Source organism: Fringilla coelebs, assembly GCF_963513975.1.
Source record: "Fringilla coelebs genome assembly, chromosome: Z".
In the NCBI taxonomy this organism is placed as follows: Eukaryota; Metazoa; Chordata; class Aves; order Passeriformes; family Fringillidae; genus Fringilla; species Fringilla coelebs.
The window spans coordinates 38371502-38398314 of record NC_140031.1 but is presented as its reverse complement, the minus strand read 5'-3'; the positions used below and the strand labels follow the sequence as shown (position 1 = coordinate 38398314).

The 26813-nt window shown below is 42.5% G+C and overlaps 1 protein-coding gene across 1 annotated transcript in view; it reads right to left on the bottom strand.

Moving 5' to 3' along the window:
* Positions 1 to 25240, bottom strand: part of DAPK1 (death associated protein kinase 1) — an 86412-nt gene extending 61172 nt beyond the window's left edge. Inside the window, exons 1-2 of the mRNA XM_084225162.1 lie at positions 25203 to 25240; positions 24651 to 24797 (exon numbers count right to left, since the gene is read on the bottom strand). Coding sequence (XP_084081288.1) covers positions 24651 to 24712 — 62 coding nt within the window. The 5' untranslated portion in view covers positions 24713 to 24797; positions 25203 to 25240. The remainder of the gene's footprint in view (positions 1 to 24650; positions 24798 to 25202) is intronic.
* Positions 25241 to 26813: the final 1573 nt, after the last annotated feature.

Genomic DNA, 26813 nt, shown 5'->3' with positions numbered 1-26813 from the left:
ACCTCTTCTCAGCTGTTCAGCATGCAAAACTCAAACCAGAATCCTGCTGTCCCTCTACACTAATATGTTTCTGAAACTATTCTGGCTGCTCAGTCAACTTCATTTCACCAAGTTCCAAGATGCTGGATGTCAGAAATGGTGGCTTCTTCCCTGCACCGATCAGGAGCTGCTGAAGCAGCTGGCAGAGCCGGGGGTCCTGAGGCAGACCCTGCTGCAGGTACTGCTGCCCCCCGAGATCACTGCCCTTGATGCCAGATGACACACACCTGACACAACAGGGGATCATCTTTGTTGTTATGTAGTTTGGAACCCAAAGAAAGTAACCCCCATTTGCCCAAAGAAAGTAAGACTGGGCTCCCAGGATATTTGGTTCCTTGACTGCCCTGGACTGTCTTGCACTTGGAAGCAAAGTGCCTCATAACAGGTCAGGAAGGGAAGTGTGCTGGCATGCAATTCAGGATTCAGGATGGACTGTCTGTCACTGCAGAAAATACTGTTTTGTTATGGCAACCTGTGCAGTACATTTACTCTGACCAGCTCTGAGCAACCATGTGGCTACTCCTTGGCAGCCACAAAAAAACTAATGGAAGACACTCACGACCTTGGTAGCGCATCCAGAAAAACTAGGGACACCCAAGTTTGCATCTGCAGAGCAACAATTGCATGCTAAAGTCTTCCTTCCCCTCCCAGGTCAGGTGTTTCTCTGGCAGCAAGAGCTGCTTTGGCCTCACAGCTTCCTCATGGCTGAATGCCAAAAATGTGCCGGAAGGAAAATCAGTTTTCAGAGGCAAAACCAAAAAAGATTGCCAGAAAACACAGACTACTCTCTTCCTGTTTCCTAGAGTGACATCAGTGAGATTTTTCTAGCAATTAATGAGTTTGCACAGGTGTTACTCCAAGTGTAACCATAAGACTGTCTAGCTGGCAGAAGTGATAGTGTGTTGGTGGTGACAGGCAGAGCTGAGCTCAGCTGCTGCAAGTACACTTCTGCAGGGTTGGCAGTCAAAAATCAACTTGTAGGCTTGACATGAGAATTTGTCAAATGGAATAGGGAATCCTCCAACACCTTCCTTTCTGAAACTGCACCATCATATAAAGAGTCAGAAAAGCTTCTGAATTAATTTTTATTGTCCTGGCAACACCACCATTGAGTCTCAGCTGTTTTATAAATGGCTTTTAGGCTTAAATTCACTGTCTTTTTCAATGCATTCACTATGTACAACTGAAGATACTTATTGCTCTTTTTGAAAGCTTTCTCAATGCATGGAAACAAAAGAAAAAAAAAACAACCAAAAACCAAAAAACAAACCGAACAAAACTTCAGCGTCAGAGAACATTTAACTCAAACTGTGAATCAAAGAACAGTTGAGTAAACAAGTTGAAATCCTAATACATGTGTGACTCTAGGCTTCCCCTTGAGAGCGAACAAGGTAAACACAGGCCTTGCTGCACACAGCCAGACACAACCTTTGCGAGCGATACAAATATAAATTCACTCCACAGTGAGTACCAACACCTCCCAACAAAGGTTCCTCAAAAATCCAGGTCCCTTTGGAAGATGCAATCCAGTAACAGCTGCATGGGACAAGTTACCAGGCAGCTGTAAGACACCCCTGCATACAGCTATTTCAGCATGGTGCTGAAAGAAGACAATTTATCAGAGATGGGAACATCATAAGATTAAAATGGATGACAGAAGGGCTTGAAGCGGCCCCCCCATGAAAGATGGTGTCAGGCAGTGAGCGTGCTGCAGAAGAGAATCACTGGCACTGCCTATGCACAAACACAGTGTTCTCACAAGTACAGGGCCACTGGAATCACAGCCAGCACAAGCAAGATCTTCTGCAGATGCTACAGTACACCAACAATCGCATGGACACCAGGCAGGCCCCATGAAACAGCCACCTTTTCCGGCCTCACCTGATTTTGCATGCTATAATGCTGGGACTCTTTTCCCCATCTGCCACATGACTAGCAGAAGGAATAAACTTTGGTCAATATCATTAGGGTAGTACAAAAAATATACTACCAGAACTCCAAAAAATGAAAGCAGGGATGAACATGGCTTTATTGAATTTTAAGCTCTGCTCCAAAGTTAAAGCCTTTGTAGGCCATACATTAAACAAATATCTGATGTAAATCAGGAGAGTGAATAAAATTAGTGTAAAAAGTAGTACTGTTGAGACCAATATGAGCTTTCTCTATGCAATTTATTGTCAATTTATAATTTTTCAACTCATAGTCCTCCCAAAACAGTATTTTTCCACAATTCAGTTTAACTGATTTTCCTATTAACATCATACAGTGTATAAATATTTGTCAGGCTGGATTGCTAGCACAGCGACAATTCTGCAGCACATGGCTTTGTGGAAAGGGCCTCTAACAGGTTCCTTGTCTGCCTAGAAGTGAAGCTGGTACAAAAATATCTGTGCATACACGACTTAGCCCCGGCATGTCCAGCTACTTCTTCCTGTTATCATATCTGTTCTTAAACTGATCTCACAAAACCAAGATTTACTTCTAACCATCAATGCTCAATGACCCAGCTCAAAAATTAATTTAAAAAACCCCAAACCCTGTTCACACAAGGCATGGAAGAAAGTGCTACCACATGTCCTAGGATGAGATAGCAATAAGATAAAGTTCTTCATGCCAGCATTGCTTTGTATTCTTCTAAAATTGCAGAATTATAGAATGGTCTTGATTGAAAGGGACTTTAAAGAGAATTTAGTTTCAAACCCTCCTCCCCAACCTACCATGGGCAGGTTCCTTCCACTAGACCAGGTTGCTCAGAGCTTCATCCAACCTGGCCTTGAACACTTCCAGGGATGGATGGGGCATCCACAATGTCTCCGGCCAATCTGTGCCAGTGCCTCACCACCCTCACAGCAAAGAGTTTCTGTCTGTTATCTAATCTAAACTGATCCTCTTTCAATCTGAAGCCATCCTCCCTTGTTCTACTACTATCTGCTCTTGTAAAATCTTTCTCTCTGTCTTTATTGTAGGCTCCTTTCAGACACAGGGACTGAGATTAGCTCACCCCAAAGCCTTCTTTCAGCCCAGGCTGAAAAAACCTAATTCTCAGCTTTTCTTTGCTCCTCTGGACTCATTCCAACAGATTGATGTCCTCCCTGTGCTGGGACCCCAGAGCTGGATGCAGGTTCCAGGTGGGCTCTGACCAGAGCAGAGCAGAGGGGCAGAATCCCCTCCCTGGTCCTGCTGCCCACGCTGCTCTGGATGCAGCCCAGGACACGTTTGGCTTTCTGGGCTGGCAGTGCCCATGGCTGGGTCATGTCCAGCCTCTCACCCACCAGCACCCCCAAGTCCTTCTCACAGGGCTGCTCTCCATGTGATCATCCCCCAGCCTGACCTGGTACTGGGGATTGCCCTGACCCAGGTGCAGCACCTTGGGCTTGGTCTTGCTAAACCTCAGGAGATTCACATGGGCCAGTTCTTGAGCTTGTCCAGGTCCCTCTGGATGGCATCCTGTCCTTCAGGTGTGTCAACAGTGCCGCTCAGCTCGGTGTCAACTGCAAATTTCCTGAGGGTGCCCCTGATCCCTTTATGTCATTAATGAAGATAATAAATAACACTGGTCCCAGTACGAACCCCAGGGGACCCCACTTGTCACTGATATCCATTGGGACTCTGACCCATTGACCACAACCCTCTGGATGAGCACTTCCAAACAATTTTTTATCAACTTCTTTATAATATGGACATAAGGATGTTGTGGGGGCCTGTGTCAAAGGCTTTACAGAAGTCCAGATAAATTTCATCTGTAGGCCTCCCCTTGTCCCTGGATGCAGTCACTTCATCACAGAAGGCCACTGAGTTGGTCAGGCAGAACTTGCTCTTGGTGAAGCCATGCTGGCTTGAGTCACTTCCCTGTCACCCATGTGCTTAGCACAGCTTTCACAACGATCTGTTCCATGATCTTTCCAGGCACAGAGATGATGCTGACAGGTCAGTAGTTCCCAGGGTCCTACTTTCTACCCTTTTTAAAGATGAGTACAATGCTTCCCCTTTTCCATTTCCCCTGACTGCCATGACTTTTCAAATACCACGAAGAACGGCCTTGCAACTACATCAGCCAATTTCCTCAGGACTCTTAGGTGCATCTCATCAAGTCTCATGGATCTATGCATGTTTGACTTCCTCAGGTGCTCCCAAACCAGATCCTTTATTTGGTGGGAGCAACTTTATTCCCCCAGTCCCCATCCTGCCGTCCCCACACTCAAGAGGTGTGGGAAGGAAGGTTGCCACTGAAGAATGAGGCAAAGAAAATGTTAAATACCTCAGAATTCTCCTCATCCTTTGGTACCAGTTTGCCAGTGTGGTTTATCAGGGAGGGTACAGTTTGGCCCCTCTCACCCATCACTACTCATCCAAACTTCACCTCATGCCTTTCCCAACTCATTTGTCCTTGTTTCCCCTGCCTCTGCATTTGATTAATTCCCTTTAATTTCACCAGTAGCGCCCTACTCAGCCATGCTGGTCTCTTGCCTTCCTTGCCCAATTTCTTGTTCCTGGGGATTGCCAACTCTTCTGTTCTACAGAAGACTTCCTCAGAGATCAGTGAGCTCTGTTCCACTCCCTTGGTCCTCTGGGCAGTTTCCCAAGAAAACCCAGTGACTATCTCCCTGAAGAGCTGAAAGTCTGCTTTTCTAAAGTTGAGGAGCCTAACTTTACTACTTATCTGACCCATATCCCTCCGGATTGCAAACTCCACCAGCGCATGGCCACTGCAACTAGGCTGCTCAGTTTCTTCCAACCACAGAAAATTAATTACTCTCGATTAAGAAACAAAACTAAAATTAACTATAGCTAGTTCACTACATTTGGGATAATATTATGGAAACATCAAATTTGATTTTTTTATACAGGACAGAGATGGATCACCTAAAATCAAATATAAGCTCATGATTTTAAATTAAGAACAATAGAATATGCAAAATAGGTCAGAAAATTTTCCCTGTAGGTGATTTTCTCCCTGAGCTATGAAGCTGAGAGGACAGAACAGAAAACATTACACTTTCTTACATTGACTTTACAGCAGTAGAACCAAACCTTCCACCTTAAATAGTACAAAGTCAGCTCTAAATATTTTCGTCAGCTTTCACTATTGACAAGTTATACCCAAATTCCACAGAAAACAAGCTAAGGGGCCATCATGCAATGGTTGTGAAGGCCTTTTCAAGTGAGCAGAAGAGTCAAACTGCATAAATGTTGCTTCATTATGCGTCGGAACCCAGGAAATTCCTCTGACTGCCCTGGAGGACTCGAGACCCTGGCAGGGGGCTGGCTCAGAGAGCTTGGTACGGAGTCAAAAACACCTGTGCCTTTGATTTTAGCCCATGGAAACAATTACCAACTTTGCGTGAGGAGTTACAAGCCACAAGAGTTTGAATAGAATGATAGTGAATTTATCATTGGGTGAAAATGCAGCATTTTGGGGTTGTTAGAATGGGCGTTCAGGAGGCATGATAGAGGAATCTGGGCATGTCCAACCTTCCTCCTTCTTCTTCTTAGCCTCCATCTTCTGCTGTGATGGTGGCACTTTTGGATTTGTTTAGAGTAGAGACAAACTGTCTAACATAGGTGATAGGTACTGGAAAATTATTGTAAATAATGTAGACATAGATTTTAGTATAAAAAGATAACACCGCCCCAAGGTGGTCAGTGTGCCATGAACCAACGTGCTGGACAGATCTCGGCAGGTCAGAGAAAGAATGTATAGATAACAGAAAATAAACAACCTTGAGAATGAGAGCCAAGGAATCCTGTCTTCTTCTTTGGTCTTGGGGCTGAGAAAAAGAGATTTTCTCACACCTTGGAGTCATCTTGACACCAGAGACCCCCTCAATTATGATCAGATCAAATGGCCACTTTATAGCTCCATCTCTGAAATAGTTCTTCAGACAGAATCAGAATAACCTCTTCCAACCAAAACCACAATGGAATGTTCATCCCAAACACCTAAAACTGCATTGTTTAAAAGCAATCCAGCAACTGCAAATGGCAAAGAAGAGACTGTAAATTCCTTTAGAGACCTCTCAAAAGCATGTAAGAAATATGAAACGCAGATGAATCTGAAAAATGTTAAGATATGGACACTAATTCTTTTCTCAGCATCTTCCTACCCCGTACAAAAACAGTTACTGTCCAATTTTCAGAACAAAAAATACAAATGTCTACAGAGAAATGAAATTTTCCCCCACTTACTTATGAATAACCAAGAGAAATATCAATAATTAGCACTTTAAAAATTAATATACTAGAGATTTCCCTGTAATATTTCTTCTGACGACAATGATCCCAGCTTCACTATTGTCTTGTGATTAATTTTTAAGCTCAGGTATTGGGGAGGTTGGATTTTTCTTTTTTTGATATTCCAATAACTTTTGGTTAAAATAGCTTTATCAACTTTAAGAAAACAGCAACTACAAAACTCAGCTGACAGGAATTCACTGTGTATACCAAGGTGAGCTTGTTACTGAGCAAGTCAACTTTCTGAGGGAGAAAATAATAGGCTAAAAGCACAGCACAGGCAGAGGAGATGCTTACAGACTAAATCCAAAGATGCTTTCAACCTTTCAACATCCTGGAAAATCTCAACTCCTGTCTGTTTATTGAGTGATTAAGGACAGCATGGTGCATTTTGACACTTGGAGATAAAGTCAAGGAAAATATCCAACAGGCATCAGGAAGTGAATATCATGTTGACATTGAATAGCTGCCAAAGTGCAGAGGGCAAAAAAGCAAATGTAAGCAAAGATAACATCCAAGGCAGACCAGAAGGCAGTGATGTGTTGCTTTTGATGGTGTACAGAAACAACTGAACCTTAATACAAGGAAGAAAGAGAAGGAAGAACAATGGGTAGAACACAATCGATTTTTAAAAAGCTACACACAAACAAGCTGTCAAATGTGCTTAACAACCTAGTCCGAGCTTTACAAAGATTAACCCGTTTCTTCCCTATGCAATCTTAAAATAAAGGAATCTACTGAAAAGACTAGGGGAATACCAGCACTCCAGGCAGCAGACCTGAAACTTGCAGCTCTTTGCTTTTGTTAAAGCAAGCCCCTTGACAAGCCATTATAAATACCTATAGTAAAACTAGAGTAAACCTGCTCTCATGCCAACAGAAGGCTGCATCGTGTATCTGAGACATGTGCAGTAACTGCCTCCATGCAGGTACATGCAATTCAAACACTCTCATGCACATTTGATAACTACTAACAAGGTGATAGTAACCATATCCATAAAGCTCATCCCTTTCCCCAGAGGGTGGATTCAATCAATTATTTGTTCCATAGATACCACTTAATGCTATCTTGCTTTTTTCAGTGTTTCAGGTCTAAATGAGCTAGGAAACTGTTTCAAAAGATCCTTCTTTTTCTTTATGCCAGCTACTTGTCATTCTTGAGAATGTATGAAAAACCACCAGCCATAAACAGTATTAAAGATAACACTACTTAGCAGATAGAAGAAAGTTGTGTTTAAATGTTAAAAGTAGTTTAAAAATTCATAGTCCATCCAAATGAGGAAGAGAATTGAAGGAACAGAATTTCATTATCAAGCAATTTTGTGCAGCTGACTAAACACTAGACCTCCCAAAACATACCAATAACAGTACATGTATGGTAAAAATGGAAGAAAAACCAAGCACAGAAACACAACTACCATATATCCTGCATGTTTCTACAAAAAGGCACACAGTTCTTTTCCCCTCCAGTTCTATTTTTAAGAAAAAAAGGAGTAGTCTCCCTTACAAATATGTTCCCACTTGCTTTTACCCTCTCATTGCTTCTAAAAGAGTTGCTACAAGAGTACTTAATGTTGTGTGCTCAAGGGCCATGGGGCTGTAAACTTTATGGCATAAATTACAGACCAACAGAATTGTATAAACAGAATTGTATAAAATTAATAATATTAATTTGAAAACACATCCTTGGCAACACACAGCATGCAGTACACACTTAAAGTGCATCACCCTATTGTCCCTAACTTTTTAAAAAAGAAGTTACAAAAAAGACAGAAAAACTGTCTAATACTGGAACACATAAACAACAAAAAATTATAGTTTGCTTTTCAAATGAAAGATACAGTGAGAAGAGCTCTCCTGCCTCAGCTATCTTTTTCCCTGCAAAAAGCAGTCATGGTGACAGCATAAAGGATACTACTAAGTGCTGCAAGTCAAATACAATTTAATACAATTCAAAGCTCCTGCTTTGAGTTCTGCACGATTCAAGCAATAAAATCTCCTACAGAGGCACAATCATTCCTGCAAGAAAAGATAAAAATTAATATCTCAAAATTATTTTATTTAGAAAATGAATCCAATAGTAGCTAGGAAACAATGATGTTCTTCCTTACACCGTACATTGCAGATCATCAACTTTAATAAGCCTAAAATACTTCCTACTTGACAGTGAAGGTCTTATTTTAGCAAGTGAATTTTTCTGTCACTAGGCTACTCTATAAGCTTGCAAAACTTCCGTGCCTCCACTTAATCTGCAGCTTGTTTTAGTACAGATAGACATAAACAAGGAACTTAGAAGCAATTTCCATCTACCTTACAAAGGAGGCAGAGAAAACATGCCTTCACTTGGCTCTCATTTATGTTACCATTACACAAAGCTTAAACTAGAAGTACATTAAGAGATTCTTCTTCACAGGGTAGCCCCATCACAGTGCAGCGCCACGTTCATCCACACAGTGAGCAAGGGCAGGTAACACAGGTTTCCATTGATGAAAGCTCCGCTCTGCAGCAGAATACACCTTCAAGTTTTTTTTAGAGTTGGCCCTGATGAGCTAGACAGAAAGTACCACCAGTATTGAAAAGGCACCAGAAGGTTTGCAGCAAGGTGCAGCTAGGGAAGGCGCTGCTGACATGAGGCGATCGTGCTCCCTCTCTTCCTCCTACATTTGCTTGCTGCTGTGCTTTGAACCTGGAGGTTAATAGCTGTCATTGCATCTCTTGTTCTACTTTGACTTATGACCTCTCATTAGTTACATGCTTCCAAATCATGACAGCATTTCAAATTTACATTACGCCTGCACATAAGCCTTGTATAAAACAATGTGCAGAAACACAGGCACAGATTCAAGAGTTTGTCTTTCTGAAGTGCTGTGCAGCATGAAGGATAGGGTTTTTCCAGAAGAAAAGGTGGCATGGCAAGAGTATTTTAGACTATGAAAGAAAGAGAAAGGAAAGATCTTGCAGCTACTAAATCCTCCACAGACAGCACCAGCACATGGCCCTCCCTGCAATCAATGTGGTCTTCTTTCAAAGGAGCACATGACTTTAAAGTTATGACCACAGGGTTATCAGACAATATATGGGTTTCTCTATGATCATACTCTGCTAAGCAATTAGGTCAAACCGTGCTCTTGAAAATTAGTTTAGTGCAACTGAAGGTCAAGGAATGAAAGCATGTGGGGCAGATGAAGCAGAAAAGAAGAAGGATTTAACTCTAAAGCACATACAAAGCCCTTGCCAGAAAGAGGAGTTGCACAGTTGCTAGAACTTTGTAGTGTATGAAAGGAACGTTCTTGGCACTGAAAACCTGGCATCTGTGTACAAATAGAAAAAGTGTTCCAAGTCATAAGCTGTACACAGAAACAAAAAGGAACTTCTTCACATCAATGTGCTCACCAGTACTGTCTTGTTCATTCTAAATTACACTTTTGTCAATGGATTGATGTGGCTTAGTTGTCAGGCAAATAAGTAGATTTTTGTTACTTTTAACAGAACAAAGAGATATTACATGCTTTTACAGAGTTCTGTAAAAAAAAACCAGATTCTCTTGCATAAGCAGGAATTCTGATGTCAGATTCTTTTTCTTATATTCACATTTGGGTTTTGGAATGCAAATTTGAATAAGTAAAGCACTCTGGGTCTATGTTGGCAGCAGATGTTCGGAAGAAAAGGCACACTGAAAAAGCTGGAAGCCTTGCTGAAGGTTTGATGATTCTGTTCTCCTGGAAACCCATGGATTACTACAGATACAAAACAGAGACACACTAACAGCTTTACACATGGCTGTAAGAAATTGACAAAATTATTCTTCTGAAAGTAGTCAAAAATTAAATTCTCTTTCTTGCTTTTTCTAACGCTTTGAACAACATGTTGAATAAGTGGGCGAGAGGCAAACACTAGACAGGCAGAAACAAAACCTTCCCTCCTTCCTGTATGTATATAAACAATTCAGCTCTGTCTCCAGTTTCATATTGTCTATCCAGCACTCCCTTGTACAGTCTGGGTAACACCAAACACGCATACTTGTCACTGTGCCAGTAGACAAGACAAGAAATGCAAGTTATCAACATTGCTGAAACTTCATACAAAAGACTGAGTAATGGTCAGACACTATTTTTACGCTGTCCAACCCAGTTACTGCCTAGTAGGAATAGCAATTACATTATTGAGGGAAAGGAGGGTTTAAAAAAAAAAAAGGCAGCTATTGGCTACTCCTTTGTAAGCAAAGGCATAATATCTAAAGGCTGTAACTTCCACACTTCAGGTGCAGTAAAACCTTTCACTGCTCAGGAGATAAACATTTTTTTCTTGGTTCCTTCCTGAGAATTCATTTTACCATAGGATTACATTTCACTGTAGAGTTTCATCTAATATAGTTCAACGTGACATAAATGCAGAGGCATTATACAGACAGTTAGAGGAGCTGAGAGTTAATTTATACAGTCTTCTCTGTGATATGTTCAATTTTTTTTTTCTTTTAAATATGAGACTAAGCAACACTGCAAAGCTCAAGAGCTCTTTGCTTTCTCATGTACAGACAAAAGCACGGCTGTACCACACTTTCACAGCTGCACTGTATCTCCCACTTCCAAAAAAAGAAATGTCATGTTAGATTGAGTAAATCTTGGTGTTCTGTGGTTCTCTCCCAAGTGACACTTCTGAGTCACTAACCTTTAACACGTGCATTGCTAAAAGGCAAAAAGTACTGACCTGTTCTAGAGGAATTTGGAAGTGCTCCTTTGCAGTTATAGTGGGAACAATAATAATTCACTGAATGTGGTGACATGATAAATGTAAAATGAACACCACCAGTATGAGAGTGAACTCAGCCTAAACACATGTAGGATTCTGGGTAAAACCTGGGGATGTTAAAACAACACAAAAGTGAAATGTGAGATGTTCCTATGTCTCAAATACCTTAACAAAATATTTAAGTGATTATTAAACTACAGAATGTGAAGAGCTAGATAGTACTTGAGAAAATACTTTTCACCAAAGTCTACTCACAGACAAAGGAGTTTAAAATACCGATGAGAAGTCCAGGTCAAAATGTAGTGGTATTTAGTGTATAACCTGGAAGAATGTGTATGGCTGTAAAACTTCCAAGGCAGCTGTATATCACCCATTTCCTGTTAATGATGCCTGGGCTGGAGCTTGTAGAAACCCATTTGCTCTGAATACATGTGCATCTGCTAAAGCCTTTTCAGAAATCATCTTACACTATGAAAAGTGGAGTACTTACACTTGTAAGCAGCTGAAGTAATAACTACATCTATAACATACAGGAAAATGAAGAAAAAAAAAGAAGCCAGATTGTCAAATAACTGCCATTCATGGCATTAAAAAGTACATGTACACATACAGCTACTTTAAGAATCAATGCCTAAGTATTGCCATATAAATACAGAAGTTAATATATCTTGCAAGTACTTCAGTCTAAATGCTTTTACTGTTATTTAGTACTTCATTTTCCCCTTCTTTTGGGCTTTTCATGGAATTTGTAAACTAACTCAGCAATTAACATAAAATCGTAAGTTAATCTAGCTAAATGTTTAAAGACATATGTGACATAAGTCTGACTCGGAACTGATCATAAAAGCTCAGTTACCACTAGCTCAGAAAATCTTAAGCCAGGAGACTGGTGTGAATATTAAAACATATGAGCAGAACAAACATTTGATTTTTGGTGATGCTAAAGACTGTTCTTGCTGCTATTTCATAACTAGTGTTTTGAGTTACGTGCTTCTCTTTTCAGCAATGGGTTCTGAAGCACACCTGAATCAGTGTTTGTCCTTCAGCTTGGGAAAGAAAAATCTAGTGATAATTCTTATCAGACCTCACTTGTGTGATCCACTCTTTCATCACAATCAACAGCCTTTCTTCCTTTCACCTTTTCAGAAATTCCCTATTTAGTAGCGTGTGACTATCATCTCAATGAGCAATAACACTGCCCCTATAAGCAGCGCTCCTATGGAGATTTTTACTCCGGAAGGTATCTACGTTGAATGGCCACAAATAAAAACACAGAAATTCATCACCTTTACAGCACAGCTGCACCTGTTAAATACATTAAACAATGTTAATATAAGAAAATGTTTTTTTCAGTATAATTGAGAAAAAAACATTTAATACAGTCATAGAGTACAGATCATTCAAACAGTTGCTAGAAAAATGATGAAATCTAATCACTAAGAGCAGAAGTGAGGATGGACTGCAAAGTCTGAAGCAGGTTATGACTCAGCTTTCTCTAGAAATTATACAAACTGAAGGTGGGAAAGGGTTTAAAGTTTGCTTATCTTCTACTTCTACCAGGTATGAAGAATCACTAAAATACACAGGTGTATTACTAACCTTTTAGTATTAGAGGATAAGGAGAAACAACCTCCTTACGTTCCACAGAAGATGGTGGAGTACTTTTTTGTGTAGAAAAATTCTGGATTTTCTCCTCCAGTTATTAACTTGATGTTAGCTAAATATGTAAGAAACTCACTGAGCTATAAACACATCACTCAATCCAGCGATGAAAATACTGCTTTTCCATGATTTAAAGGCAGCTCTTTAAGACAATATGTCATTACAAACAAAGCAATACTGCTCTCATGCTAAGTGCCTTAGTAACTTCCATATACATTATGGTTTTATGAGCCACTAATTAAAACCAAGTAATTGTCTGCTTCCCCAGATCTTCAGCTTTTATTCACAGATTCACAGCTATTCACATTTGTAGATGAGCTTGGGCACTTCAGAATTTAGAACATTAAAAAAAAATAAAATTTCCAAGTTGTCATCTCTGACCTCTGTGCAAAGGAGGGCTTGTCTGGCTACCCTACGGCTGCTGCCACAGGAAAACATGCTCAGACTGTGCTGTCACCAGTCTCATTGTCCAGGGTTAATCACAGTCCGGTTTTGCTTCCCAGTTCAGAGCGGCTCTTCCACAGGGCCTTAGCTGGCCGGACCTGCACAGCACTGGGGCAGCACACCCGGTGCAGGCTGTTCAGTGTGGTTTAGTAGGCTGAGCCAGTACCTGTCACAAACAGAGGCTTCCCCATCCCATGGGCCCTGCATTCCTGCTGCACTGGTGGCTGGCACTGATCCTTGTCTGACATGCCTGTGCTGACCCAGTTCAGGGAGCTCAGTCTGTAATCCCCTCCCGCTCCCAGGCTGCGCTCAGATGGTGCCAGTGCTAGCACAGGAGAAAGCTGCTCAGTGGGTGAGGAACAGGACCATCCCATCCTCTGACCCTGGCCATCGGCTGGCTTAGCCACCCCGGCTGTGCTCCCAGGCAGGCAGAGCAGCAGCGGCGACCAGGAACTAATACACCCTTAGGAGGAACAGTAATGTAAAGGTTTCTTTCTAGAGGAACAAAAGAGGCAGCAGAAGTAGACCAGCTTTGCAAGATAGAATCTGGAATGGTTTGTTCTTCAGCTAATGATAGAACTGGCAGCAAAGCCAGGAAAAGAGATATCCTCCTTTCAGGCAAGAATGTGAAGTAAATCGTATCAGAAGGCCCTTTCAAATAAAAAACCATGAGGAAAGATGAGATATAGGGAATGGAGCCATTCCCTGACGTGCTTTCCTTTACCAGGGAATCAATGGCAATTCTACACAGATGGCCCAGCTCATGGAGATAAGAAAATGTTGCCAGACTGATAATATTCCAACAAAGTCAACACTCCCATACCAAAATGTTTGAAGTCTATATTTGCAAGGAATAAAAATCACAACAAAACAAAAACACATACACAAACCTAAAGCAAACAAAACTAAATCCCTAAAAGAAAGAAAAAGCTGAAGGAGAAAATTTGAAGTGTCTATCTCTAGGATTACATCTGCATCACCTTACTTAAAGTAACAGGAGCCAAGTGTCCCAACAAAGGAGTCCAAGTCAGCAAGAAGAGAGGTATTGAAAGATAAAATCTGTTTCCATTCAAGACTTTTATATACTTTTTTTTGCCTTATACAATAATAAACTCCCACCCTTGTTGACAGAGTCATTCAATGTTGAGTTCTTGGCCTCAAAGTTGTAGGACCCAAGTAAGATCCACACTAGTATTATTTTCCCTAGTGGACAAAAGCCATGTTATGGTTTGACTGGCCAAACACAAGGCGCCCACAAAAGTCACTTGCTCACCCTCCCCTGCCACAGCTGGGCAGAGGAGAGAAAAAAATTAACTTAGGCTTCATGAATTGACAGAAGAACCATGAGAAAACCCTCCAAGGGAAAAACAGGTTCAACTTAGAGGTACAAAGTGAATTTATTACCAACAAAATCAAAGGAGTATAATGAGAAGTAAAATAAGCCCTTAAAACACTTTTTTTTCCCCCAACCCCTCCCTCCTTCCTACCAACAGCGCAGGGAGACAGGGTGTGGGGGCTTTGATCAGTTCACCACCCAAGGTTTTCTTCCACTGCTCTGGGAGAGGAGTCCTTCCCCTGTGAGACCGTGGGGTCCCTCCCACGGGAGACAGTTCTCAGGGAGCTTCCCAGCTGTGGGTCCACTCTCACGAGCAGCAGCCAAACCACTCCTGCTGCAATGTGAGTCCCTCCCATGGCACTCAGTCCTCCCAAAACTGCTGTGACGTGGGTCTCTCTTTCCACGGGGTGCAGCCCTCCAAGGACAGGCTGCTCCAGCCTGGAAGCAGGGCCCTCCCTCTCCTCTGGCTCTCCCACTGGATCACAGCCTTCTCCAGGCATCCACCCACTCCTGCCTGGGCACCTCCACCACGGGGTGCAGGTGGATCTCTGCATCCCCACGGGCTGTGGGAGGATCTCTGCATCTCCATGGGCTGTGGGAGGATCTCTGCATCCCCATGGATCCCCATGGGCTGTGGGTGGATCTCTGCATCCCCATGGATCCCCACAGGCTGCAGGGGCACAGCTGCTTCCCCATGGTCTCACCATGGCCTGCAGAGGAATCTCAGCTCTGGTGCCTGGAGCACCTCCTGCCCCTCCTTCTCCACTGACCTTGGTGTCTCCATCTTGTTTCCCTCACATGTTCTCACCTCCTCCTCTGGCTAGAGAAAAAACCCACAAACCTGTGCCCCACTTTGGCTCAATTTGTCATCACAGAGGCATTACCACCATTCCTAACTGGCTCAGTTTTGGCCAGCAGCATGTCCACCTTCAGAGCCATCAGGGATGGGCTCTGCTGGACATGGTGAGAAACTTCTAGCAGCTTCTCACAGAAGCCACCTCTATGGCCCCTCTGCTACCAAAAACCAGGTTGAGCAAAACCAACACAAGGGGTAAAACCCTAAACCTTGTCACCCACTAAACCTGACAGAATGATTTAACATGGCAGAATAACTTAATTGTAAACTATGTCAGAATAAAACGTTATCAGCACAGAATGTAGCTGCACTCAGTTATACCTACATAGTAAGCACAGTGCCAAATAACAGACATCACAAAGGATACCCATGATTTGAAGCTTTATGCATTGACTTTCTTAGTCTCCTTTAGAAATACAGGATTACAAAATACTGTATCAGCAGCAAAGTTCAATTCTCTTCTCTAAAAACTTCAGCAAACAGAAAGGAGAGATGAGTCTCCACACCACTTCTCTATAAGCACAAGACAGTTAAAAGTCACCAGTTTGCAGAAAATGAACAGCCTTTCTCTGTCCCATAAGTGTTAATAACTTCAGAGCACTAGTCCAACAGAGTGTGATCTGGGGAAAATGTTCCTCTGCTATCAGTTCTTGTGGCAAGAAAGCAGCTACTCTAAGCGCATACCTCTACAGGCACACCTAGCCAGTATCTCAAAACTAAAACAACCACTGACACTTGAGAGAAGACTGAGGAAATGTACAATAGTCCAGAAGCCAATTTACACACCAGGCAGAAAGGAGGATTCCAAGTAACTAAATGAAAACTTAGAAGCCTACCATTAACAGCTCACGAATAAATACATAGTGGAAATATAGTATTTCAAATACATCGGTTCAGTTACAGGCTCTTAGCCTCCTGTTTAGGCAAGAAGTGCACAGATTAATGCTATTGCCCCAAGTAAGTTTTATCCTTTCCAAAACCTCACTCCTCTGTATAATTCAGAAAAAAACAAAACTCTCAAACTGTAATTTCAATCAGTACGTAAAAACAGTTATAATTGACACAATGAAATCTCCAGCTTTGGATAAGGCTTACAGATCCCCATAAGCTCACGACCACCCGGTAAGGTATTTTTCTTTCTGTTAAATCAATGCTTCCTCCTCAGCACCACTGCCTCTGGAAGCAGAAATGGTTTGGCACATCAGCTTGCAGAAACAGGAAGGAATAAGGGGAAGGAAATTACACTTCTCAAGAGAGTAAGGCTGCAGGCCACCATGTGTATTACTCACGGTAGTGTCTTACAGCAGTGCTGTAAACCATGTAAGTTGTTCTGGGACTGAGTGAAAAATACCTATTACAAGATATTCCCTCCAACATCAACGTGTGCCACAACCAAAAAAGCCCCACAAAATCCCAGCATGCCACCAACACCACACTTTTAATAGAACAGGACAACATCCTCAAGGACTATAATATGCCTGGAAACTTTGAAAGACAGTGTTTAAACTGATCCAGAATATCATCAATGACTGTATCCTTATCAGCCTCTCCTTTTCCAATATCATGCAATTCTTTCTTTAAATTTTACAAGCTTTATCTTTGTACAATTTAGATGCCCTGTTCATACTGGTCTCATCACAACAGGTCCCATAAGGTCATTTTCCTTGAGGCAGGAAGCCTTTCAATTCCAGCCTGCAGACCCATCTGTGAAAATTGCAAATGTAAATATAGTTTCTAAAGTTTGTTTCACCAACCATTCTATTTTTTGCAGCGTATTAACAACATCATACCACTCCGAGCATAGTGGTACAAGGCTAAATGTACTGAGGTCGTCAATCTTCTTTCTCAAGCATCTTCATCTCACAGCTTCACCATCTTAGCTTAGCATCTCTTATTCACTTTAGAAGAGGACAGCAGCAATCTCTTTGAAATGGAGAGACAACACCTGCAAGTAACATGTGAAGGAGGACATACTAAGGCTTACAAGGATATGGAGAGATTCCTGCCCCTACAATTCCTCTCTGTCATTACTCTGTTCCATAACTGTACCAAAACCAACAGAAATGTCACCCAACAACTGACCAAAATGTGCAGGCTCCCCTCTTCCTTTACCACCTTCTAGACAAGATCTCAGAGCTCAGCAACATCACCTGTATTAGACTCCCTGGCACTGGCCTCCGTATCCAGTTCTGCAAAATTTCAAATTATGCCAAAATTGACTGAATAAGGTAGACAAGCAACAAAATAGTAAAGGCTTGAAGATCTTTAGGCTTTGTCTACACTTTTCTCAGCTTCACCCATCTCAGTCACTTACTCATCACAGTTAACTATGACCTATTATACTGCATGGCAAGTCAATGAATGCTGTTCAGGTTTAGTGGATAATCCTCCTTTGTGTCACCTATCTTTGAGCAAGGGGGACAAAACAGAGTTTGAGAAACAATTTTATTTGAGACAGAGCTCCTTCAAAGCCACTACCATCCAGGACACAAGCTGCAGAGCAACTGCTTTAACTGGCATCATTTCTTTGGAGTATAAAATTGTGTCCACAAGTTGCACAGGTTTTCTAACCAAGCCAGTTAAAAACAGAAAGACAACTGGACATAAGGCCAGGGTCTCACGAGAAACACACAAACTCCTCCTAAAACTGCTAGAGCTTTGAATACCTCTGACTAACTGCAACAAACATTTCTGAAGATTACTTCCATTACTGTTGCACCCCCCATAGTTCTCCTAATTTCCAGTTTATACTTCCTTGTTGTCAGTTTATGCTCTTCTGTCTTTTGTGGTAAAGTGACTCTTTATCTCAGTCCCTCCTGCATATTTAACTTGAAGTAGATTTATGGAGGCAATCACAACTCCATGCAGGCTGAGATTTCACAGTGCTTTCAACTGATCTGAGAGTGTACACCTGCCATAAATTAGATATAAGGTAGGTATTTTTCCCTTTGACAGCAGCACTACATAAAAAAAAAAAACCAAAACACCAAACCACCCTGAAACAAAACAACCTACAGAGAAACACTGCAGAGGAAAGAGATACTGATCCTTTCAACCACCAACACTGCAGCCTGAGCTTTGAACAAAGCTCTCATGGAATGGTGGTGTCAGCCTCCCCTTCCTAGGCTACAGGGGCCAACTTCTGTTCAGTGCACATAATTCCAGCAGAGCAAATGACATACTCCACATCTGTAAAGAGCGAAAATGGGGAGGAAAAAAACCAAACACCTAAAAATTCCCACAACACAGAAGGACTAATCTGGAAAGCTGGAAGGATAGATTGGAGTTTCAGCACACCCCTAACACGCCTGCTCTGGTACTGGTCATGGCTCACTGAGCCTGGCTAGAAGAAAAATCAGACAAGCATTTTTATCTTCTTCCTGATGAGTTTAGATTTACAAAGATTTGTGCATTTAAACTGAAAGCACAGAATAATCAGCAAGCTCTAGTTTTTATTACACTGTATTTTAAAGGACGTACAAAGCAGACATTATTCTTCCTCAGAGAAAGAAATAAAGTAAGTAGGACCAAGTTATACCCAAAAAAGCATCAGCACTTCTTGTGCTTTTCATGAAGCAAACCTCTCAGCACATTTTATATGGCAGCAATTGTCACCAGTGGCATTGTATGGTGACAGCTCTTGCAGCCTGTGCAATCAGCAGCTTGCAGGTTATTGTGCATTTCTGAAAAGGACACATTTTGAGGCATGTCTGGGAGGCAAAGTGACTTGAGATGCATAATTTTTGCAACTATGCTTTCCAGTTAGGAAACTTTCCTTTTCAGTATCCATGCAATCATCAAAGCCAGGAACAACCAACTTTTCCTCCAAGAGCTGACTGATAAAACATGTACATGGCTCACAAACAGGACAAAAAGGGTTATTTGATGTAATTTGAATTACACAACATTCAATACTTCAAACAAAAACAAAAGAGCACACAAGGACACCAATCAACCAAGTTTTCTGGAAAAAAAGGGACTTTGTCATCAACATTTTGAGTTCCTTCTAAGGTCCTTTTCCCTGAAAAACTCCTATAGTCCACTCAATTTAATTAATTATCATGTACTTCTAAAATAATAAATAAAGTGAATAAAGTAGTTATAAAACCAGTGAATTATACACTTGCAGTATTTATCACCACGCCTGTACAAAAACAGGAAATGGGACCGCAGAGATCTGCACCTTCTGCTTCATCAGTTTAACCATTTTACTGCTGCATGAAAAGGAAGGTTAACACATGCCTTATAATGGAGCAATGTTACTTTCTTTCTTATAGGAACAAAACACAAAGAAATAGAAACTGGAAATTTCAATGTACCACAGTTAAAAAGTTTGTAGCTCACATGCAACAGTTTTAGCCTTACAAAACTATCTTTTACATTTCCCCTTCCCCTCCCCCACGTAAATTTTCTGATACATAGGAAAAAATGTTACACTACAAGATTATTAAAGATGGCTGTCATGGGTTTTAAATGTGACAGTTTTGAAAGGAAGTATCCCCTTTGTGATATTCACAATGTGTTTCACATCCTATAAATCTGACAACAGAACCTGGCAATTTTAGTACATAGGATAGTTAGCAATACAGATTGTCAAGCCTGAAAACTGCCATGAAGATCAAAATCTGGTTGCCATTCAGGTTCATTGGTTTGGGGTTTTTTTTCAGTGCTTTACTTTCCTCCCAATACAGAAGCACAGTGCAGTTGCAATGTTTGGGTAGATGACAGGCAGCCTCTGCAGCTGTAAAAAGCAGTGCTACTAAAATCCAGTATCTGAATAATCAAAAGCACATACATTCATGCCCATATATATATGTGTGTGTGTGTGTGTGTGTGTGTATAGAGAGAGAGAGAGAGAGAGAGTGTGTGTGTGTATGTGTGTATACATATATATTTCTACATTCAGCCTACATACTCCCTATTTACAGTGGAAATAATTTTCCAGGGAAAAATTAAAAAAAAAAATCCTTTTTCACTCAACTGTGAAAGGTAGAGGAACACCTAACAGAATGTAAATACATATTTGCACAGCTCTCTGTTCCCTCTTATCAACATCTTCAGCATGTTATCCTAGGCATTTTTCTCTCATGACTGATAAAGCCATTAGGTATGTTAGGTAGCAGGGTTGGGTTGCTACTTTTTACTCTTAGCATCTCTGACTACTGAGTTACCGAGCAGAGTCAGAGCAGTCTCCAAAACGGGCAAGATTCAGTGTAGCTTTCCTCTGACAAGTAACAAGTGTTTCCCTAGTGAGTCCAACAGGTCCAAACAAGCGTGACATTCAAAACTGTTAGATACCTCTTCCTGCTTTCTGAATCAACAAGAATCTAAAAATTGTGAACCACAGTGCAATGCAAATGCCATTCTTCAATTGCAAAACTTTACCCTAACACTCTGCATCTCTTTTAGAAAGCACATGAAAGCTTGAAGGAAAATAAAACAACCAAAAATACCAAATGTGGGTGTTGGGGGTGAAGGAAGAAGGAGCTGTCTATATGATCAGGAACTCGCACAGACAAACACAGTATGTATTTATAACACAGCTTCGGATAGCTCTACCTAAAATTATTTAAAGAACACCACATTTCTCACAATACTGTATGAATTCCCAAGCAAGGCCAGTCACGGGAGGTAAAAAACATACCTTGAAAGGGTCAGTACTTTGAAGGTCTTTACTTCCTTGCTCACCACAGTGAGGTTTTTAATACTGCTGAACTTGAATTCCTGACTTTTGGGAAGACTGAAGTAAAAGCACTGCAGCAGGGTATTTAAAATGCGCAGTCACACCACCTGCAACTGCAGGCAGAATTAAAACGACAAAATTGCTCTTAGCAAATTTGTTGCTCTTCCATGATAATGTTTACCACCCCTTGAAACTTCATGGTCAGATGATTACTTAACACATCTGCAGGTAGCCTGCATGTGGACAAGTAACACGTGTAATTTCATATTTGAGAGAAAGATGGAAAAGAACAACAAAAAAGAAGTGTATGCAACACACCATACATTAATAAAGAGCAATCTTCTTATATGTTCCGAAAATAGCATTAGATCCACAAATCTCCCAAGACTGCATTGGTATAAAAGCTTAAGATAAACCAACCTTAACAGCCACGAACTTGTCAAGAGAAATCATGTATGGGCAAGAAAAATAAATAAGGTTGATTCTACCAGTATTCACAATCGCAAATTTTTTTTTTCTTATTCTCCCCAGACAAAAGTGAAAACAAACTAAAGACTAGAAAACTAGAGACTAGAAGAAAATTCAAATTTTTTTGGTAACAGGACTATGACTGTTTATCGCTTTTTCTGCAAAAGCATGGTAAAATACCAGAAAACTAGAGAACATGGGTTTTTTTTAGCCCAGGCACACCATCATCCCTTCTACTTATTTCTAATAATGCTAGGTCTTATGCTAAGCAATACTTAAACCTCTTTTATTACTTTCTATCAAAAAATTTAATTTACACAGCCCATTTGCTTTCTTCAAGACACTTTTCTTATTTAAATGATTTTTTTATTCTAGTTACTGTCAGAAGTATGATAATGTAACAAAGACTTAAATAATTTACAAGGGAAAACAGTGTAGATTATTAAAATTAAAATTCACTGAGCTATCTGAAAAGGCAGGTTGGCCTAAGAACTTAGGGATGTTTTCACTGAAACACAAGTCTGTCAATAAAAACTCGCCTGTTAATTTATTCACCTTTTTTTGCTTTGTGCTTGCAGCTAAGTAGAAGAAAAAAAAAGCATTCTTCCAAGAGAAGGGGAAAAAATCAGTTGATTTTGCAAAATGGAACCTTTCATCACTGCTTAGTTGAAGTATTAATTTGCAATTTAGGGTCCCAAATGAATACACAAAATTTTAAAGTCAAAAGTGTTTTTAATATTCACTGTTTTTTGAGTTTTAAGCCTCAGGATAACTACATTTATATGCAAACCTAACAGTCAAAAACCTGCTAAGGGGTAAATGAGGAACGGAAAGTGACAGATTTACAAAAAAAGTATTTTGTGCAACCCTAGAAATTTAAGGTCAAAAAGAAGTTAAAACCACCACTGAAATAAACCATACAACAATTATCCTGAGGTTTGTTTACTCTCATCGTTTTATGACAACATTTCACACTGGAATAATCCAGATTTCTTAAAATGATACTGAAGTGAAAACTTTGGCTCTTCTAAATGACTATACTCCATTTTTAAAGGAGAACCCTGCCAAACATTTCACAATGTTTTACCATCCACTGGTATTTTCTCACATATATAGATAAAATTGATGAGGTTCTTAGATTTCTTTATTCTTTTTCAAGTGAAAACTAGAGTAGATTTTAATATTCTTTAAAATTCATAAAATATTATGGGTTTAGAATGCGTGCCAAGCTTCTATAGTATTAGGACAGATAAAACCCCCAGTGCTGTAATACCCTGTTGGTAAATGATAAAATGAATATACAATTTTAAAACTGAATGCCATTACCTAACACTCTGCCAGTTTGAAACCCTCCAGTTGTTCTGGTTTTTTTGGCTGTTCTTTTACCACCTAACGTTTTCAGTGTTTGCACTTCCCATACTGTAAAAACGAAATGCCTGCTCTCCATTGCTGTGCTCAGGAGCCCATGACTTGTGACTTCCAAAAAACATTTATTTGAAAAAAACCTACATGTTTTTAAACACTTCTTATGTAATTGGCCTAAGGGCAATTGTTCTGTTTCATAAATATGTATCAGAGACCAAACACTGCACTGATACTTCCTCTTTAAAAAAATACAGGAGAAATTACATAAACCTTAACACCTTCTAAATTTGAATATTGACATTGTCTTCTCCCTGAAGAATCTTAAAAACCCCACAATATGTGTGTCCTTACTGGCTTCCATGAAGTCAATAATTTATCAGTATCTGTAAGCACAACAATTGGGTTTTTTTTAAGAGTCCAGAAACCTAAACCTGAATTCTAGAACACTGTGTATCCTTGCCAAAACAACTGGAATTCAAGTAGAGCAATCTTAGGAGCCAAAATAATTGTTTAGATGACAAAATCCAAACTTATGCTTTAGCATGAAAATATGTCTTCCTATCAAGTTATCCAGCAAGTTAATATCACTTCACAGTCTAACACAGTCCTAGAATGTTACTCTAGATGTATCAAAATGTCAACCCAGAACACTATATGGAAATAAAAGTATATATTTACTGTCAAAGTCACATCAACAAACTTGTATATAAATGGGATGAAGGTTACTAGAAATACAGTTCAATTGACTTTCTTATAATTTGGGAGGCTTCTTGGTTGGTGAGTTGTTTGGGTGTGGTTTTGGTGGGGTTTTTTGGTTCTTTGGCTGCTTTTTTGTTGCTATTGTTTGAGGTTTTTGTTTTGCTTATTCTTATTTTTATTTATTTTTAAGAAAACATGAAATATTTCTAAGTTCCTGCCTATTCAAGTAACTTGTTCACAACATTGGCTATGACTGGACGCTTCACTGGAAAGGTATGCAGAGGCAGGCATGGGGGCATCTGCTCCACGTATACTGAATGCCCTGTGCTAGCTGAACGCTGATCCTCTGCTTTGAAATCACCAGGATGAACACTAGAAAAGGATTCTGCCATACTGGTTTGCCAGAATGCCATTGGATTCCTCCTTAAAGAAGGGGGAAAGAACATGAAAAAAGCTCTCATGTAACACAGTTCAGTGTTTTAACTGTCTTAAAACATGGAAAGCACTGAAAAAACAAGACATGACTAATATTGTGAGCTCGGAGGGGCTCGCAATTACACAGCATTCAAGAATCAATGTTCAAGTAGGCAGCTCTGCATCTGCAGTGCTCTGCTCACATCCCTTAATCTGACTTCCAGCTCCAGCAGCGATGCCCAGACAGTCATCTTCACCACAGAAATAGATGGAATAGAGCTTCTCTCACTTCTTTAATCGCGTTATCAAAGAAAAATCCAACACGCAATGCAAACGTAGTCCTTCACACTATGAACAATGCAAACTTCCATCCTTCAAGCCCAGCCCGTTTCCAGTTCCCCGCCCGGCGAGCGGCAGCCAGCCTCGCACAGCCACAGCTGCACCGCCGACAGCAGGTTCGCCCCTACCAGTCGCACAGCACTAGGGAAGGCGTCGAGCTGAGCAGGTACCACTTAGGAACTGTCCCTGTCCAAAAATCTCATCAGACCCGTGTTAAAAAGGCAAAGGCGCGGTAACTTCAAATCCAACTCCCTTTTCTTTCTTTGGGCACCTCAGACATGGTGGAAAGGCAACGCGGGTGTGAGCCTGCCCTCGCCCCTTGCCCCGCCGCGCTCGGAGGCCACGGCTCCATCCACCCGCACCCACCTGCCAAGGTCCTCGCCCGTCTCGTAGTGCTCCTCCAGGTTCTCCTGCCGGAACACCGTCATGGTCGCCGCCCGCCGCCGGCTTCAGCCCCTGCTCGGCGCCCTCATCACCAGCGCCCTGGAGCCGCCCCGCGCTCGGCTGCGCGCCCTGCGGAGGAGCGCGGAGGTGAACGCCCCTGCCCGCGGTGCCTCCCGGCGCCGGGGGCTCTCCCCGTCCTCCTCACCCTCGAGGGAAGCGGCACCCGCGGGACGAAGAGCGCCTCCCCTGTCTCTGCCCGAGCGCCGGGAGAAGAAAGCGGCGCCCCGCGCCCCCGCCCCTTCCCCGGCAGCGGCAGCCGCCCAGCTACCGTGGCGGCCACCGGAGCCCAGCCGCCCTCCCGCCGCATTCCTCAGTGGCTCCGTTGCCCGGTCAACCGGGACGTGCCGCCGGGCTTGCGGCAGGAGCCCCCCCGGACATCTCCGCAACCTGACCCCGGGCGAGGCGGGGGATCCCCCTCCGCGCCGCCGGGCCGGGGCTAACGGCACCGGTTCTCCCGCGGCGCCACCCGTTTACCCGCTCGCCCTCCCGCCGCTCCGCGACCTGGGAAGCGGCGACAGCGCCGCGGCCGCTCCCGGCCGGCGCGCAGGCACTCGCGGAGTGGTAGCGCGGCCAATGAGGAGCGGCCCGCCCGCCGCACCGCCCTCCGCCCCTCGCCGCGGCCTCCCGCCCCTGCCCCGCCGCCGCCTCCGGTCGCCTCGGCCAGGTGCGCCCACCCCACCCCGCCCCTCTCGGCGCGGCACGGCCCGGCACGGCCCGGCACGGCGGGCCCGCGGCGGCGGGACCCGCCCAGCGCGGCTCGGCGGGCGGCTCCCGGCACGGCCATTGTGTGCGCGCCCGCCGGCCGCGCCCTCCCGCAGCCCGCGCCCCCCGCCCAGCGCCTCGGGCAGGGTGAGCCCCGAGAGACTGGCGGCTGCTGCCCTCCGCCCAGCCGCTGCTGGCACCCTGCTCTACCATAAAAGACGTCCCCACCCCAGCGCCCGCCCCGTCCGGAGCCCCAGGGCCGCGCCGGCAGCGGCGAGCTCAGGAGGGTAGCTGTAGTCTGTCCGGCGCACGTGCCCACCCCGGGCACACCGAATGCTCCCGGTCCGCACGGAGAAGGGAGCCTCAGCCACTGGCAGCGCTCTCTGGCACCTTAGAAAGCAAATGCTTACGTGCTGTTTGCAGGTATTCTCTCACCAGGACACAAAAAGCACCGTTTTTCAAAATACAAGATACAGTCTACTCCCTCTACAGGGTGTTGCACCTTATATCTGGCGTTTTCGTGTCATCTTATGTGCTTCTGTTGCTTCTCTGCCTCAGATTTCCCAGCACTTTACGTTTTCTGTAGTGTATTGGTCGCATGCCAAGTTGAGTACTGATTACATTCTGGAGACAAGTTTTTCCTAGTAGCTCTATTTTCCTCCCATCCATTTCGTTCAGCCTTTGAAAAGTACATGACGTCACATAACTGAGCAACTTTTAAGTTCCATCTGAACTTCGGAGGTGTTCGGCGAGAGAATTGCTCATCAAAGGTAACAGGAAGTTCAATGCACTCATATGATTTCACACCTACTTGATTTAGCACTTGAAAGAGCCTAACCTTCAGATACAGGTCAACAAGTACAGAATCCCTGATATTTTCTGAGTGAGTTACAGCATGACCTTGTGCAAGCGTCAGAAATGTTTTTCACCTCCACTGAAGTCATCTGTAAATTGAAGGGAGGGTATTTGGTTGGATTGCTGGATGTCAAGTTACACAAGACCACCTGCAAAGAGTTTAGATCAAGAACTATGCACCCCTCTTTCATTTATAGCCAAAGATGCAGGAGTATGGATGCTCTGCCTTTTCTTCAGCCTATCTTCTACATATTTATCAGGTTTTCAAAGTTGTCATTTGCACAGTTTATGCTGTCAGATTTTCAACACAGCTCCAGGCTTTTAACAAACATGGGGTACAGGTTTAAAAGTTCATTTTGGTTTTTTCAATTGTTCCTTTGCTGAAAATAAGGACAACCAATGTCCACGGAAGGACAGCCAATCCACGGAATTTCCAACACTCCAACCTTGCTTGATTCTTCAGGGGTTTTTAAGTTATTTACTTTGGTATGTTTTATGGGAGCCCTGAGCTCATACAAGAGCAACATT